General features: G+C 37.7%; 1 protein-coding gene across 3 annotated transcripts in view; it reads right to left on the bottom strand.

The window, feature by feature from the left end:
- The window catches only part of LOC140159380 (polypeptide N-acetylgalactosaminyltransferase 13-like), a 45744-nt gene that overhangs the window by 9394 nt on the left and 17232 nt on the right, over nt 1–19118 (bottom strand). For all 3 annotated transcript variants that reach the window (XM_072182837.1, XM_072182835.1, XM_072182836.1), the window contains 7 exons: nt 10265–10553; nt 6632–6804; nt 5773–5983; nt 3441–3614; nt 2304–2421; nt 1052–1372; nt 547–657 (listed from right to left, as the gene is read on the bottom strand). In XM_072182837.1, coding sequence (XP_072038938.1) covers nt 547–657; nt 1052–1372; nt 2304–2421; nt 3441–3614; nt 5773–5983; nt 6632–6804; nt 10265–10553 — 1397 coding nt within the window. The remainder of the gene's footprint in view (nt 1–546; nt 658–1051; nt 1373–2303; nt 2422–3440; nt 3615–5772; nt 5984–6631; nt 6805–10264; nt 10554–19118) is intronic.

Raw genomic sequence — 19118 nt, 5'->3', positions numbered from 1 at the left:
CACAAGTAGTCAACACCCTAACATGCATCATTGCACAAAATATCAGAAAAATCTATTTTTTGAGGTATAGAGCCACTTCTAAAAAATTATGTTCAAGAGCTCTTAAGACCTGCAAACAAGAACCTACACTACAAATCAATAATAAACGTGGATGTCCATGGTTCCTTTCCAGTATATTGCAAACAACATAAAATGCATGTAACACCATGACTCATTGGCCGGGGTATGGTCAGGTCTTGGTTGAACTGTAAAACTTGGTCCACAGTTCGGAGCTTAGCTTGGGAGGGGGGGGGGGAAAGGTCCTAATACAGGGCCATAGCAAGGTTGAAAAATGTTGGGCGGCCATCACAAATGTGGGGCAGCCAAAATACAAATATATGCCCAAATTACAATAAAGAAATAAAAAAAACATAACAAATTTCTCAAAAAGTGGGGCGGCCCCGGCCCTGTCCTAATAGGAACAAGTCATAGGTCATTATTTGCAGATCATTACATGTAGATGTATAGGGGTTGTATTTTGTTGATACCAGTGTTTCATCCACTTACCTGGCCTAATCCTACTCCATGACATGGAGCCACTGATGCCATGGAACCTGGGTGACCCTCTTGTCCACCACCAAATACATCTAAACACATATTAGCACCTTCATTTTTTATCTGCAAGAAAAATACCATGAAACCAAAATGCATTTAAAAACAATTTATTTTTAAGAGCCGGGATGTATGGTAAAAATATGGCTCATATTACTACACTTATATTTTCAAATCAGTGCAGAGTATGTTTTAAAAATGTGAAAAGTGATCAGGGATGGATCCAGGAATTTTCAATATGCCCCCCCCCCTTAAATCTGCCTCTGGTGATAGTTTGAGGAAAATTACAGACTAATTTGGTATATTGCTAATTCATTTGTATTTAACAAAGAGACAAATCAGTATTCAGCATTCTGCCAAACTCATAATGATATGAATAGCTGCCCTATGAAGTAAGTAAACAAGTTGTGCTCCAGGAGCACTATATTTTGATGGTATCTAAAACATGCATGCTACTTACTGCACCAAGTGTGTGGAATTCCATAGGTAATGGATGGTCTGGATAAACAGTTTCCAAGTACCATTTGAAAGTTTTACACTGAAGTTTTTCCCTAAGCATCTTTTCCTCCGATACATCACCATAATCTACTTGACGATACACCGGAGTGAGTGAGTAGAAGAAGTGTTTGAACTCATCCGCCCAGACTTCCAAGACGCGTCTGTTGTTACGAAGTAGCGTGTAGCCAGGATCGTCGGGAAAGCTGTATGGCGTCTTGGATCTGAACACATGACCTACGTGTGAACAGGGGATGACCTCAAGAGAACCTCCACACTGCCACACCTTCATAAAAAGTGAAAATAGTTCACTTGATCAATTCATTAATATAATATGAATTTGGTTAATTTTTTTCAAACCTGATTTTTGTTTGCATATTTGTAATATTTACACATGTCACAACTTGCACCTAAATGGAATCAGCCAAATTTGTTGTGTTTGTTGGTAAACAGAGCAAAGTTCGACATAAAGTCATAATTCAAGAAATTATGACTTTATGTCCACCCATAGAACTGTGTGTTCAACGGCCAAAATAACAAGCAGTGTTTCTTTCACGTTACCTAGTTATTTCAGCTCAAAATGGACAGAAACCATTCCCGATCATTATTACTAGTTTTATTTCAGCATTTTGAGTATATAATGACAAATTTAAAATTTGAAGTAAACCGTACATTAAGCCTATACAAGTCCAATTGAAATAATTACTGTATGGGACGTTTCAAGAGCTAAGGTCTGCACTTTTCATCAGCCAGATGTTGCACTGATCTGCTTGAGTTGTTGTCAGTCTTGTTGGTATTGATTGAATAAAGTTCATTTGATCGAAATGAAACAAATTAACAAGTAATGGACCACCAGGAGATGTAAAAGCTGTGGAAGGTGGAAGCTCCACTTTGCCACCATACCCCCTCACAAGTTGTCCCAAGTCACCTTATGTACAATATTATATGTTGAATAAATAAATTAAGACTTGATTTTTCATCCTCCACGAGTGTCAAGTCAATGTCAGAACTTGGCCCCAGAGCTGGGCCATGGATCCTGCCTCAAATCACAACCGTAGCTTCCCAGCTACCTGAGTAAACCCATGTGCAAAATTGAAAATGTTTTCAAGAAAGTAAATAATTATGGACTTTGGTTTTAGCCCCCTAAAACTGTTTTAAGTTCAGGGATGGTGGGGGTGAAGTAAAATCTGGGGGTGGGGATCATGAGTATCACATACCTTAAATGAGAGCGCCAGATTTTCAGCTCCCCATATCTTCATTCCTCGATCGTATCCTCCCAAATACTCAAAGAATTCACGATGGACAGAGAATAGCCCACCAGCCATAGCTGGAGTCCTGTAATAAAATAAATTGTTAAAAGATGAGGTGGCATTTTGGCCAGAAATATGTTATGTTTTTGGAAGTTAAAATTGATGAAATACCGTAAAACCCCGTCTACAAGCATATAGTGTGCTTCTGATGAAAGCTACATTAATCCAGTCGCCATTATGGAGTTTGAGCAAATAAATTACGGATCCAAGCATATACAAACAAGTATTATTTTAAGACCGATCTATTGTATTGGTATATTAACGCTTGCTTCGAATTAATTAAGGTTTGATAAAAAACACTATATATGCTTGTAGAAGGGGTTTTACGGTAATGCAAGTAAATAGCAGGGATGTAGCCATGATTCATTTTTGGTAGTTTTGGTTTTGGAAAAAGTAGACCTTGTTTTTCACGGCATTCCCAGCAAACACAAAAATGAGAAAAACATTATAAATGGATTTTGGTTTTGGTCAAAATGTTTCAATAACCATGATAACAAAGATCATAAAACGTTTTTAAAACGCTTGATATGAAAATACACAACATCAACATTCCAAAATGTCAAAATGTTATTGTAAAATATTTGTTGGCAAACATTTTTGCAATATGGTCAACACTTTAAATAACATTATGTTAGTATGTTTTGCAGGAAGTTTTCAAAAAAATTTTGAAGGTTATAATACCCCTTTATATAATGCAACATTTGAATGTTTTCTGTGGATTTTTTGTGTTTGCTGGGTTAGTCTTGTTGGCTTTCTACAGCAGATCAGAGAGTGAATCAAAGTGCGTATGAACTAAAAATATGTAAAATACTGAGTATCTCGTCCTCATGTGTCTCCTCTCTCTCACTCTCTGTCTCTGTTGTTGCCCTGTCTGTCTGTCTGTCTGCCTATCTATCTGTATGTTTCCCCCTCTTATTCTCTGCCAACCAGGCGTATGTGCTCTCTCTTATTTCTATAAACTGTAACACAACTTTTAAATGGTGTGAGGGAGTAAACCCTTCCCATTACCGCATTAACTTTTATTCTATTTTTCCACTGACTTACCTCAATGGCAGGTTAACATCTCCGTACAAACGCTGTCGTTCTTTCCTCGGGGCAACTCTCCAGACAAAGTCAGGAAACCATGAGAAGCCTCCAATGTTAGCCATTCCATTGAGTGATACATACTCAAATGTGGTGTCGCTGATGGAGTCTATCACCGGACATACTACTCGAGTTCTGAGATTAAAAAAAGGAGTTCAAATATATCTTTATGATCAGATTGTGGTAATGTCATACTCTGATTGACAAGATTTTTTGTCATTTGTCTTTTAAACAAATGAATTATAATGTAATCCACCTGATAGTTTGCTCCAACTAGTTGCCATAGCTAATACGGTTGTTACTTTGCTTGTAATAAAGGGTTGCCAGTGTTCTTTGGTACTCGGTGGCATTAATCCGTCTTGAAAAGTGTGGGGGAATTTGGCCTGAATTGCCAAAAAGTGGTGAAAAAGAGCAAAAACTGGGTCTCATATTGGTTAAAATATGGGGGAAGGGTACGTTGTAAATTATAGCAGCTGCCAAGTTAAAAGGCGTGTTTCCGTCCCTCCCCTTCCTTTAGTTGCACAGCACTGATGAATGAGTGTTGTGTTATAAATAGGATGTCTGTAATGAACTGTATAGACGATTTGCTGACGGGTGACCGGTCAGTCAGGGAATTGAATGATGGCTTGTATATTGACAATGTATTGTTCAGGCGACACTTCACCCCCTTCCCCCACTCCCAGGATTGACACCCATGCTGACACTTATTTTGGTATTTACAAAGTGTATACTGTGGCTAAGTAAAATAAGGTATTTCGTAAGACCTATCAATATAGTCATTGTAACTTTTCCTTGAATGTTTGATACCTTGTCTCTTTATTTGAGCCTTCTAACGGGAGTAGCTATTAGAGGCTTTTAAAGATGAACCAAAATGTAGAGATATAATTTTGGGATATACCTCAGGCTCAGAGGACTCGACTGATCATCCGAGCTTGTACATAAAATTCTATATAGGCCTACATTGATTTACCATCCTTCATTTGGCCTAAATGTGCATGGGGATAGGGCATTCCCCTGCCCCCATCCCTGGGTTGGTGCTCATGCTGACACTTATTTTGGTATTTACAAAGTGTACTGCAGGCAAGTAAAATATTTCATAGGAGCGATCAATATACTTTCATTACTAGTCATTGCAACTTTTCCTTGAATGTTCGATGCCTTGTCACTTTATTTGAGCCTTCTAACGGGAGTAGCTTTTACGGGAGCTTTTAGAGGCAGCTTTTAATTAAAAGATGAAATAGATAGTCTAATGTTGAGATGCCTCAGAGGACTCGACTGATAGTCATATCAATATCAATTTTATATAGCAAGTACTAAATCAACGTAGAACATTACTCATACAACACTACTTTGTTAATATAACTTTTTGACCTTTGTTCAAGTGTCGCCCGAACAATACTTTGTCAATATACAAGCCATCTTTCAATTCCCTGGCCGGTACGGTCACCCGTCAGCAAATCGTCTGTATGGTTCATTACAGACATCCTATTTATAACACAACAATCCTTCATCAGTGCTGTTCAACTAAAGGAAGGGGAGGGACGGAAACACGCCTTTTAAGTTTTTAACTTGGGAGCTGCTATAATTTACAATGTATGCTGTAGATATGGTATAATTAGGCTAGCATTGCTATGATTTATAATATACTAGGCCTATAGACATTGTTTGTCAAACATTTTGGAGTATATATATTTATAAATAATTATGACCATTATGCAATATACTACATGCTACATGTCTACAATGTCTATTTACAGCACTTTATTAACAGGAAATGGAATTATTTTAAACAGTTGAAAGAAATCATTATATTAGGAGAAATTCAAGAAGACAAAGTGTTTCAAAAGAGTTTCAAAAGAGAAAAAAAGACGCCAGAAAGAAAGAAAGAAAGAAAGAAAGAAAGAAAGAAAGAAAGAAAGAAAGAAAGAAAGAAAGAAAGAAAGAAAGAAAGAAAAGAAGAAAGGAAAAAAGAGAAAGAAATTAATGGACAGAAAGAAAAGACAGAAGAAAGAAAAAGACAGAAGTGATCAAAAAGAAAGAAAAAGTAAAGGAGGAAAGGGAAAGAATGAATAAAGAAAAAAGAAACAAGAAAGAAACGAACAGAAAGACAGTAAAGACAGAAAGTAAGAAAAAGACAGAAAGAAAGAAACAAGAGAAAGAAAGAAAGGAAAGAAGAAAGAAAGAAAGGAAAAAAAGAGAAAGAAAGAAATGGACAGAAAGAAAAGACAGAAGAAAGAAAAAGACAGAAGTGATCAAAAAGTAAAGGAGGAAAGGGAAAGAATGAATATCTTACTTGTCTTTGTTGATCCTTTCCAGCAGCGGTTCTAGCCATCCCTGAGTACATTCACAATGTGAATCTAAGAATGTCAAGACGGTCCCTTTTGATGCCTCAACCCCTAGTAGCCTGGCCCCCACCAAACCCTTCCTGCTTTCCGTGCGTACCAGTCGCACAGTCACTGGTAAAGTTGAGATATATGCCTCCAAGTCTGTCTCCAGCCATTCATCTATTACAAAAATTAAGGAAAAGGAATTAATTAGATTCCGTGTTTCCCATGCACTCGATGCACTGTAAATGCTGAAAGCTAGTAATCACCCTGGAACCCCGGCCTGGAACCATCTTTCGCGCACTTCAGAACGATATTAACATGTACGCTATAGGCCTAACCTTACCAACTCTTACCCGTACCCCCTGAGCAGGAAATTTGATTTTCCTGCCAGGAGTAAAGCCGATTGTCAAAACGCAGGGGTATAGACTAGAGGGGTGAGAGAAGTATTAAGTTTTTTCCCAAAAAACATTCGGTAAGGCTATTTTTCAACTTTCACGACTGCATAACAGCACCTGGTAAGAACCTTTGCAAATTCTTTACAGGTTGGTAAGTTAAGTTGTTTAGGCCTAACGTCAACGATTAACAAAAGTAGAGCTGGCTGAACATTTAAATCCGTTTCCAAATTTGAGAAAGCACTACAATTTCGCGGTTCTCGGGTTGCGCGGTTCTCGACGTAAAGAAGCTGACGCTTTGCGTCGTCGCCGCCTTGACCATGTTGACACCTATACTAGTAATGACACAAATACCCAACACAAACCCCATCCCCTCCAACACAAACAGCCCCACCCCACAGACACCAATCCCTATTCCATGCAGTGAACTTACGTCCTTTTAGAAGACTAGCATCATCAACCAAGATGATCTCTTCCAGGAGATGAGCCGGTGACCTGTTGATAACGCTATGAACAGTACGCAGTAAAGTACTCCAAGCTTCGTTATGAAATACGATAATTACACTTGTCTTTGGTAAATTAGATGGATATATCCAAGCTTTACATCTGTAAATTAACAAAAGACACAAAATAATTTAAGGCGGGTCGCAAGGGAGCATGACTAAGCGGTGTTTGCACTCAAATATTAGGAAAAGTAAAGATGACACAAAAGAGGAATGGTATGAGTTCATAAGGCTTGCGTCAGTTCAATCAAATTCGTGTTTTTGAAATCCTTATCCACCACATTAGGCCTCTTGATGATTGATGATAAAATATGTTCATAATTAATAATGTATTATGTAGATTTCATAGATTCATCCACAGACTATTACAGTAAAAAGCAACGTGTTAATTTATAAGGTAATTTCAGTACCGACAGGAGTATCAGGTATATCACGTACAGGTGTATCACGTACTATGAATGTGTTCCATCACACATACATAATTACTTCCCCTGCATGAGTTTAATATTACATAAATAATGTTGTCACAGCTGTGAACATGAATTTGAACTTGATAATATGATTTCTTTTCCATTAGCCATTTGCCACATGGAAATTTGACTACAAAACAAGATTTCTTCAATCAACAAATCGACAAAATAAAGTATGCGAATATCATCACGTCATTCCATATATCGTTAAATTAGATTACACAATAAACTTTATTATGTTTCTGGTTTTGCTATTTGAGTTAAATCAGTTTTATACATTGACGACTTCACCATGCACATGATGCACGTATTAAATATTTTGGTCTACGGTCCAGGTCCGTACGCATGAGTTTGTTTGCCATGACTGTGAACTTCTCCTAAAAAATAATTTTTTGGGCTACTTTCATCAGTTTCACTTAAAAAGTGGTCCACTTTTATTTCTGATTTTGATCAGTTCTGGAAATGTTGAACAATAGGATTTCGTTGCAGGGCCTTTTTTGGAGGGAGAGGGGACGTAGGCCTACACAGCACACCCCTGCGTACAGGCCTGTACTGCCTATACCACATTCGTCCACATATGTCTGTTTAATGTTATCTTTTACAATCAAAAAGTTTTTCAAGACAAGTCTAGTTCAAACAATTACTTTTTGGGCCGTTTGGAGAGCTAACAGGCATGCTCTTTTCCTCAACATCCTCAACCAAAATGATGTACACTGCGGTTAACTAATACTATACAGGTTTCACATCAAGCGAATCAGTACAACATCTGGCTGAGGAACAGAGCAAACCTACAAGCTCTTGAAACGCCCCAAAAAGTAAGTGTTTCAATTGGACACGTCTTTAAAAAATGATTTTATTTTATTTTATTTTAATTTACTCGCGATTGATTTTGAATTATTAAAGTGGCTGAGAAGAATTAAAAAAAAAAACCTTAACAGGAACGTTCACTACTAATTCACTTAATACAAACAAACAAGATTTTTTGGTTCAAAATGATCTGCTTTTTTTTTTTTTGATGAGCGCTCTTCCCTCGAAAAGTAAATCCTGGTTACGGGCCTGGTCAATATACGAGTCATACGACTTTATTTTAGCATTGATATACTATACTGCGCAAAGAGGATATCCATATTCGCGGTAAGAAAGTATCCTTACGCTTGGAAAAATAATCACAATTTCAAAACTGAACCATATTGGGGTAAATTTGTTTTTGTAATACTACTAATAGATGCACTATCTAATCCTGCACATTTTGACACCACATTGAATCCAATTATGTGACCTCAAACAGTAAAGTTGAATAGACGAAGGTCCAGTTTTAAAAGTGACAAATTGGCCTATATACAAGACGCAAAAGGATTCCAACAAGCGCAACAAAGAGACTACACAGTTTCTTCAATGAAGCTTTATTTAAAGCAGTATTTATTTCAGTTTTTCCTTCTGTACTTTTCATAACTTGCATTTTATTTGTCCGCACTTTTGTTTCAGTTTTCTTTTGTTTTAAATTAAAGACCACACAAATTAGCCATTTACCACTCTCAAACCAGATGTCGAAGTTTTGAATAGGCCAGTTTGTCACTTTTAAAACTGGACCTTCGTCTAATCAAATGCTTGTAACTTTGCTTCTTGAAGTCACATTGGATTCCATGGGGTGTCATAATGTGCCTGATTAGATAGTGCATCTATTAAAAAAAACAAATTTACCCCAATATGGTTCAGTTTTGAAATTGTGATTATTTTTCCAAGCGTAAGGATACTTTCTTGGCGCAGTATATTTGAAATATCAAATAATGACGTTATCAAAAGGCAATCCCAGGGAAATACCAGGGTAGTCGAACATGTATGTCTGTGTGTGAGGAACCGATCCATATATCCTTTGGAAGAGACCATTACATGAAAATATCATGAAATCTAATATTTAAGTCGAGACTGGCGTATGTATACATGATCCGTCCTTCCGTTGCCTACTTCCCGATAGCAGCGAAAAGCTTCTTATTTAGGCCTAAGGTCCACCAGACTTCATGACATATTGTCACGATTTAAAACTCCAGAGACGATAAAGAATGTTACAGACCGTGTTGGAAATATAAATAATAGCCATATATCATTAATAATTATCTATGTGATAGATTTGCAACAAATTAATAACGTTTCGTTGTGGGAAAGATGCAGTATCATTCGTCATGATTTATCATAAAATGCGTAGTATTCGACATTTAGATGTGTTAATCAAAGATATCAAACAATTGAACGCAATCCATAACTTTGAGTATTTGTTTTTCAGGTTCACCATTCTTAATATGATACTTTGATGGGAAAGGACCGGTCGTGTATAAAGCAACATTTTAAAGGATAATACCGGTACAGATGATTCAAGAAAATCGACATCCGCACCTGAGTATAAATGACTCCCTCCAAAATAGGTTCGCTTATTGACTTTCATCGCTTGGAGGGGCGCAGAATCGAAACTACGCCACTGAAGGGTAAAAGGGTATACTTTGTTCAAAAATATCCTTAGTAAAGTTAACTTTGAGGGCCAGACCACAGTCTGAAAGTCCATCCCGCATCTCACTCACCCTCAAAAAATCATCCTAGCTGAATGATCATGGACCTAAGACTGCACATCTGGACAATAATTTATCGCACTAGACATTGTACTGTTACTACGCCCAAGTACGTTGTGAAATCTACATACTGATGAATACCGGATAATTACAAACCGTTCCTTTGTATATCGGGTGGGTGATGGGTGTTTTCTTCTTATTTTTAAGTACGTTTCACATGACCTTGTCAATAGTACCTCACCACGGCCCGTGATTGGCTAGTATTACGTAACTAGGGAAGGCACTCTGGCACTGCCCTATAGTGCCGCCCTAGTTCAGCAATATTAACAAATCACGGCTGTACTGGAGTTTGATTGACAGAAATTCTTCAGACACGAACTATAGTTCGGGTTTTTATTTATTAATTCCGACTTTTGCTATATTCGGCAATTGGCGAGAGCATTTTCACGGGTCACCATAGTATGGTGTATAGTAATCCGGTGCGGTAGTAATTTTTCAGTATATGCGAGAGTCAAAACGATATAATACCAACCTTGGAGGACGGACATCAGATAGAGTCCTATTTACAGCAATCCGATCACTCGCTAATAAATTAAACTGGTTGATTTTGAACATCTCCTCCGCATCCTCTTCGCCTGGTGTTATCACCACACCCCTCCCCATCTCACCCGGTCCATCGGGATCCCAGATGTATCCCTGTCTTAAAAATGGAAAGCTAGGAACTGGCAAGGAAATGTTTGTGAAAATGCTAGTACTGTAACTGTCAAGCTCCAATGTACTGTCGTATGTTTTTCTTCTGCTCTTTTTGTGATGTCTGCTTTCTGTATAAGAATTAATAGTGAAAATTATTAATAATAATAATAATAATAATAATAATAATAATAATAATAATAATAATAATAACAATAACACTGTCAATAACAATATCAATAATCTTACTATAAATAGGCTAATGTTGTATGTGTGTATGTATGTATGTGGTTTATGTAAAAGGCTCCGTCAGTTTCGATCCAAATGTCGCCAAATTCATACGGGAGATCAAGGAATATACGGGAAATTGCCTGGACTTTATTTGGTTGAAATCGGTCAAGAATTGGCTGCAAAAACAGTGAAAATATGGGTAAAACGGGTTTTTGTTATGAAAAACTGCAGCTGGCAGGCAGCACGTCAGCGCCGCGTGCGTAATGCGCACTACGCCAATGCGCGCGTAAACGGCGCAGAGCCACGCGACTTGCGAGACAGAGACCAGTGGACATGATAATATCACAGAATTAAAATGACAAAAGAGGTACGAATAATAGGCCAACGGGTTAAAGTAACTAAATGAAACGGGAACGAAACAAAGAAGGAAAGAATCTATTCAGGAAATGTAAGAAAGAACAGAATTAAATAAAAAACATGGAAACGGGAAATCGCAAGCAGCAAAAGAGAAGCTAAAAGGGAATTGATTGGAACAAAATAGCCCCATGTAGAAGAAACTGAAAGAAAGGAAAAAAAGGAAATGTAAGAAGAGACAGATTTATATAAATAAAATGTACCTTTTCAATGATTCTTCCTGTTATAGTGAACGCTCCCATTTACTCATCTAGCGGGAACCCGCGCGAAGCGCGGGTATCCCGCTAGTAATAATAATAATAACAACAATAACAACAACAACAACAACAACAATAATAATAATTAACAACAACAACAATAATAATAATAATAATAATACCGGTAATAATTTTCAGTTTCCAAGAACTGTGCATTCTAAGGAGACACTAAAATAAACATCTCAAAAAAGTAGTTACCCCCTTTAAATAATAGTCATCATTCATGAACGGGCAATTAAATTCTGCTTCCAACGCGTTTTACAGATTTGTAATACAATAGCACGTTTTTGAATAATGGTCATTATTTAAAGGAGGATAATTACTTTTTTTGAGATGTTTACAAAGGTTGCACATAGATGAACACTTTCTTTATATCTCTGTTCATCAACTTTTGTATTCAAATGACCAGGGCCGGATTTACCTTTTCAGGGCCGTGCATGGACCAGACTAATAATATCTAGGGCCCTGGCAAACCGGATCTACGTGCCCTACAACGAATCCCTATTCCAAACCAAATATTTAGACATCTTTCCACTTTACTTTCTTTTTTTCTTCTTTTTTTTGCCGTTTTTAAACTGTGTTTGCCTTATCCTGGATCGTGAAGTTTGGAATACCGATATTACAAATAAATACATCTGCATCTCGGGATCTCCTCAGCGATTTCCAATGCAGCGTATCATAAGCACAAAACCAGAAGTAGATTGAGGCCTTCATTGGGATCTCAAACATTAGGACATACGATTTCGAACTCGGCGGGGGGCACATCGAAAAATTTTGGTGGGTATGCTCCCCCGGAATTTTAAGGTGGTGGGTCTTTGGGAGCCTGACGGCGTACCGATAAAAGGGGGTCTTTTGGAGCTGCGAACAAGTAAAATGGGGACTTTTGGAGCTGCGAACAGTCCAAATCAAGGGTCTTTCTTGGCTTTCTGGTTGAAAATCGCTGAAATGATCAAAATCAAGGGTCTTTCGGAGCTCTATTTTGGTCAAATATAGGGGGTCTTTCGGAGCTGCGAAATCCCGAAAGGGGGGTCTTTCCAGGGAGCATACCCGTATGGTCATTTGTATTGAGTGCCCCCCGGATTTCGAACTCCCGATATGACCATTGATGTACAGGCAGCATTTATAAGGGGGAAATGGAAAGCATCAATGCTTAATAATATCTCACGGACCTCTGTGATGTGGGCCTTCCCTTTTAAGGAAATTTTTATTCAAAATATTCTGATTTTTCAGTTATAGAATTACTAAATTGGAATGTATAAATCATTCACTGGCACTTGTCATATTATTTACCGTTTTTAAGTGGTTTATTTTCAATTCTGAAAAGAATACTTGTGAGTGAAGAGCAAAATCCTGTAATTGTTATATGCATAACTTGAAATACTCCAATATTTATTCATGTAAATAATGTACTATAATAGGAAAGTATAAGTGTTTTTACTTTTTTGGGTCGTTTTGCAGCCACAAAATGGCGCCGCGTGCTTGGATAACAATCTATTCATGCTATTGGGCCCCTAACAGTCAATTTTGAGTTTCCCGTCACATAATTTCTGAAAACAAGTGAGGTAACTTTTTCATTATTCATTATTCATTATTTTTCTGCCTTTCATTTATATGACCAACACGCATGTAAAATGTGTTGTTATTTGCCGCTTACTCACTTGAAGATGGATGTTAAAACCCAAATGAGATTCAAGAGTATATTAAAAAGAGTCTGCAAGGTTGACAGCAAAATGTATGTTTTGATTTTGATTTTTCCACAAAAAATAAAGGGATATTCATAATTTTTTTGTGCAAATATAACCAGTTTTTATCGGTATTTTTTTGGAAAATCGCAATAATGAATTCAAGTGAGGGTCAGAAAATGAAGTGAGGGCGGGTGACGGGAAACTCAAAATCGACTTTCAACTCTTGAAACTGAGGGACCCAGATTTTTGTAGGCTCATTTGAATTGGAAGAATTTTAATCCTGGTATTCAACTTTTAATTAGTTCCTGGTCAAATTTGAAATTTGGAAAGAAAGAATAACTTTGGTAAATGGACCATTGTTGAAATAACCTACCTTCATGTCCCCTTTGTTTGGTGGGCCTAAATTGATTCACTGTCTACCAAGAAACGACACAAGGGCCGCAAATATGTTTTGTTATAAGCACTACAGTACCGGTAGGTCTATACATAATAAGCTGAGTTCGTGAAATCCAGTATTGAAATGGGCAAATATTTGCGTAAATTGGCATCACTTGCGATAATTGCAGTGGAAACTTTGCGTGACCCTTTTCATGCATTAATGTTTTGTCAGACTGTGGGAAGCCTACATGTATATACAGTGCGCAAAAAATTATGGTACCAGTTACTTTCACCCCGTCCTATATAAATATATCCTATACAAAGATTCATCAGTCATAAATTGGAACCAGTATCTAATAGCTATACATCTTTTATCTCGAATTTAAGAGCTCATTCGAAATCGTTCAAGAAATAAAGAAGCTTTAAGACACGAAAATCCAAAACGTTAAAAAACTAGTGTCGCCCTTGATTAGAACACAAAAGTGCAGCTTATGATTTCGTTTCAAGGTTTTAGATTTTAACCATTTTCAACAAATGAGGCCTTAAAATCAGAGCTGAAGAGTACAGCGGGTAGTGGCTACTGACATTATTTTTCTTTGTTTAGGATATATACAGGGGCAAGCATAACTTGTATACCTTAATTTTTGTGCGCACTGTATTCTGAAACCCAACATGGAATATCCCGTTGAGTGAACTCACTCGGTTAATACCCAATATTAAAACCCTATTATTTTGTAAAACGAGGGCTGGCAAGGGAAGTCTGTAATAAATGCTATAGAATAATTGAAGGGACACGGTCAATGCCAATGGCCGGCTGAGCTTGTCAACTTTCCAGTCAAAATAATTCCATTTGCTTGAAATGGCCAGGAAAGGCTGCATGCATGCAGAAGTTGGCCAGTACATGTAGCGTAGCCAGGATTTTAGTGTGAGGGAGGATTTTTGTTCCCATTTATTTGTCAATTTTGTCCCCCTTTTAAGTCATTTTAAGGACACTTTTTATTCCTGTAAATTGTCGGGGCAGTTTGTTCCCCCCCCCCCGCTTAGTCCCTCAGCCTTGAAGGCCATACTTCAAATTCACTGGGTCTTTTAAAACTTTTTCTATCTTCAGGGACCGAAAGTTTTACTTCAAGTCCTAAACATTTATTTTTATTCTTTAACTTTTAAGAGTTTAATACAAATTCCCAAAGCGAAGGGCTTATACAAATTCCCAAAGCGTAAATACCCTAGAAAAGGGGGGTCTTGGTTCTACATGTTCTATGTAGAACCTTCAAGAGAAAAGGTTTTTGAAACTTGAAAGAACCACAAAATGGTTCTTTCTGGGGCCTTTCCAGAACCTTTTCAGATCTTTTTATTTCTACCCTTTCCAGGACCCTTTTCAAAACTTAAGAGACAGGACATCTCTAGCACTATTTTAAGTTCTACTTACATGTAGAACCTTTTTTCTAAGAATGTATTAACCTTTAGATATATAGTTGTATATCCTTTTAAAGTTTAATGTTGAATGTGTAGGCCTAATTCCCAATGACTAAGGGACCGATCGTTATTTACGGCAGGGGGGGAATAGGCGTTTTGGAAAAAATATCGACAAAAAACTTCGCGTTTCCCCCTCGCGTCCGCTCAAATTTTTCGGATCCCCCCTTGTTTTCCCGAATTTCTCCATTTGAAATTTAACAATCCCCCCTCCTGGTTCAACGAAAAATTTTACACTCCCCCCTCAAGACCCCCCCAAAAAAAAAAAATCGGATTCCCCGTCCAAAGTTAAATTTCAAAATAAATTTTTTCAAACGAGTTTAACTTTATATGACATGTCCGGTAAATGAAATTTTCAAGAAAAATAAAGAGCTGCCATTACCGTCAGTACTAAAACGTAGGAAGTTGCTGTTTTGTTAGACGTGACAGGGTTAAACCTTATGAAGTCTCAAAATACAACTATAATTCGATCATATGATTGCACTATTTATAAACCCGGGTACCACTCGAATTGCTTTGCTACCTTTGCAAGTCTTGGCTTCACATGAACGCGAATACATAAAAAGTAAAACTTCCTTGTGCGAAAACTATACAAACTATAAAACCATAGATGATAAAACAAATGTTGCGGCCAATGAACTACAAAATTTGTTAGACACAAAAATAACCTAATGCAAAATTTGATAGGACCTAAGCAATTTAATTTCGCATCATTAGTTGATGTCAACGGCAATAAACATTTTAATGGGTGCATGGACTTGGAAGGAAACTGCAGCGTAAAAAGCTTGTTTAGAATACTGTATATAAAATGCTACAGGTTAAATTATATGGAGTACCTTTAGAATACCCTACCACATCGACGACGCCGCGAAGCTACACCTTTTTTTGTAAAACTACACCGACGTCGGCGCGAATTACTTATTAATGGGATAGATTAAATTATTGTGGTTACTTCTAGATATTAGTAACGTCATTCTCATTCACGGTTTACCCCCGCGGCAGATTACCTTCGCGGCTACACCTGGTGTAGCCCTGAAGCTACACCTTAATAGAGCTACTCTGAAGCTACTTCGAAGTAGCTACACCTTAGAAAACCCCATAGTGGATACACCATATCAGAGCTACTTCGCTGTTACTCCATCCATTGTCTGTCTAGAAGCCAGCTCCGGTGCTACACTAGTGCCAACTTCTAGATACGCCATATCAGAGCTACTCCAAAGGTACTCTTATAAGGCTACTCTGAAGTACATCTGATAGCTGTCAGCCACGAGCCAACCCTGGGGTAACACCGTAGTCAGCTCCGGTGTACAACCGCAGCCAAACGGGTCATTGACCGGCAGCGGTAAGCAACTCATCGAACACGTTTGCATAGGGCGTCATGACGGAGCGAGAATCACTTGCCGATGTCACGGAGACATTTTGTTTCTCTTTAGTGATTGTTTCCTTTGTAGAAACTTGTTCTTTTGTTTAACGACAGTACCAGTACGACTTCTTCTCAATTTGTTTTTAAAATCATTTTCAATCATTATTTAATTTTGTGTTCCTTGTTATGTTTTTAGTTTTACTAACTTGAGATGCTTGTGTGACGTTGTTTTCCTGTGTGCATACTGCGGTTCGCGGTTCCACTTTCTCATGTTGTTTGTTTATTTACCGTACCCGGGTTTATTATTACAGTTAAAATTTACTCATAATTTATACTTTGAATTTCTTGTTTTTATGCTGTTTTCCTAACATTTTGCACCGCATTACTTTACTGTTGCAAGGTGTGGGCCTAGGCCTATAATACACCTTCTTGCAATACAGTTTGGGTTTGATTCGTTTGGCTAGGCCTTAGGCCTACCAGTCTTTCATCTTTCATTGATGTTATTCACAGTTTTCATATTTTTTTTACTTGGTTGTTATTCATCTTTTAATTTGACTTACCTATTTGATATGTGTTTTTTCGTTTGTTTGAGTAGGCCATATTTTGTTTGTTTTTTAAACATTTTTTCTTTGCTTATTATACTTGAATGATTGGTCACTTAATATTAAGAAGTAAATATTTAAATAAGTTACTAAACAATTAAAAAGTAAATAAGTATAATATAATACATGTAAATAAATAATAAATATAAAACTAATAATAAATTTAATAAAAGCGTAAACAATAAATGAATAAAAGTGGGGTCCTAAAATAAATGACCAATCATTCAAGTATAAATGCAAAGAAAAATGCTTAAAAACATATAAATGCAGGCCTACTCAAACAAATGAAAAAACATGTAAGCAAACAGGTAATCAAATTAAAAAGCTAAATAACAACCAAGTTAATGATAATTATTATCATTATAATATTGATTATTTTACATAGGCCTAGGCCTACGAGTACTATTCTTTTTTTTTTATTATTTAGGCCTAATAGGCCTACACATGTTTACTTATTTACTTTCTTATTTGTGTAGTTTTTACTTGTTAATTTAATTAGGCTTACCTATTATTTTATTTACTTGTTTATTCATTGATACATTTATTTAGTCAGTTATTTACTTCATTAATTTTACTTGCTTATTTCTGAACTTGTTTAAAGGCCTATTTACTTGTTTACTATTTTCTATTATTATACTATTAACATATATTTGAAAAAAAAAATAAAAAAAGAACGAAAGAAAGAACAAAAAAATAAAGCTAAATTGAGAAAATAGCATTAAATCTGGCAACAGATCATCACGCATTTTTTTACGGAGTACCTCTAGAGGTACTCCGCTATAGTCTGTCTCTACGGGAGGTACATCGTGGAAAACCGGATGTATGTGGGAGTAGGCCACAGCTTTTTGACTCGCGTTACGGTACACCGCTACAGAGTAGCCCTGGGGGTAATCCGGAGTAGCTCCAGAGTACATCCAGTGAGAAATTGGATGTGTATATTGCATTATACAATGGCTTAGAAGTATTAATTATGCATCAAAAGATGATGTTAATAAGCATGATATAATTATAATTAGTGTGACGTATAAGAGGCCGATTGTAATTGGTTATGAATGATTATATAATTCTAATTATTATGATGGATTAGAGGGCGATGGTAGTTAATTAATAATTATGACATAATAATGAGTGTGAGGGATAAGAGGGTTGTTGTAAGTAATTAACAATGATTGTTAATAGTGATTAAAGTTATATTGATAAGAGGAATGTTAATTGTTGAGTGGTTTGATTAAGAATGAGTAGCATTTATTTCATGGAGTAAATACGTTAAGTATCATATTATTGAATAATGATGTGATGGTGAATGAAGGTATCGTTGTTGCTGTGCTACAGCGACGCCACAAAGGTATCGCTGTTGCCGTACTACAGCGACGGCGCGAAGCTAGACCTTTTATGAGGGGCCTACACCGACGGCGGTAAGGTAGACCTATTTCCGTAAGGCTACACCGACGGTGCAAAGGTGCACCTTATGTAGGCCTAATTGTTAAAGTTGTCATATTAGGAAATGAGTGTGGTGGAGGAAGGTATCGTTGTTGCCGTGCTACAGCGACGGCGCAAAGCTAGACCTTTTAACAGGACTACACCGACGGCGCGAAGGTATCGCTGTTGCCGTGCTACAGCGACGGCGCGAAGCTATACCTTTTCAATGGGCTACACCGACGGCGCGAAGGTGTCGTTGTTGCCATGCTACAGCGACGGCGCGAAGCTAGACATTTTTGAGGGGCTAAACCGACGGCGCGAAAGTATACCTATTTCCGTATGGTAACACCGACGGCACTGAGGTATACCTTATTTGGTCATGTCACCAAATTAATGTAGGGGAGGAAGGTGTCGCTGTTGCCGTGCTACAGCGACGGCGCGAAGCTATACCTTTTTACTGGGCTACACCGACGGCGCGAAGGTATCGCTGTTGCCGTGCTACAGCGACGGCGCGAAGCTATACCTTTTCAATGGGCCACACCGACGGCGGGAAGGTGTCGCTGTTGCCGTGCTACAGCGACGGCGCGAAGCTATTCCTTTTCAATGGGCTACACCGACGGCGCGAAGGTGTCGTTGTTGCCATGCTACAGCGACGGCGCGAAGCTAGACATTTTTGAGGGGCTAAACCGACGGCGCGAAAGTATACCTATTTCCGTAAGGTAACACCGACGGCACTGTGGTATACCTTATTTGGTCATGTCACCAAATTAATGTAGGGGAGGAAGGTGCCGCTGTTGCCGTGCTACAGCGACGGCGCGAAGCTATACCTTTTTACTAGGCTACACCGACGGCGCGAAGGTATCGCTGTTGCCGTGCT

Source organism: Amphiura filiformis, chromosome 8, assembly GCF_039555335.1.
Source record: "Amphiura filiformis chromosome 8, Afil_fr2py, whole genome shotgun sequence".
NCBI classification, from domain to species: Eukaryota; Metazoa; Echinodermata; class Ophiuroidea; order Amphilepidida; family Amphiuridae; genus Amphiura; species Amphiura filiformis.
This window is presented reverse-complemented; position numbering and strand designations above follow the sequence as displayed.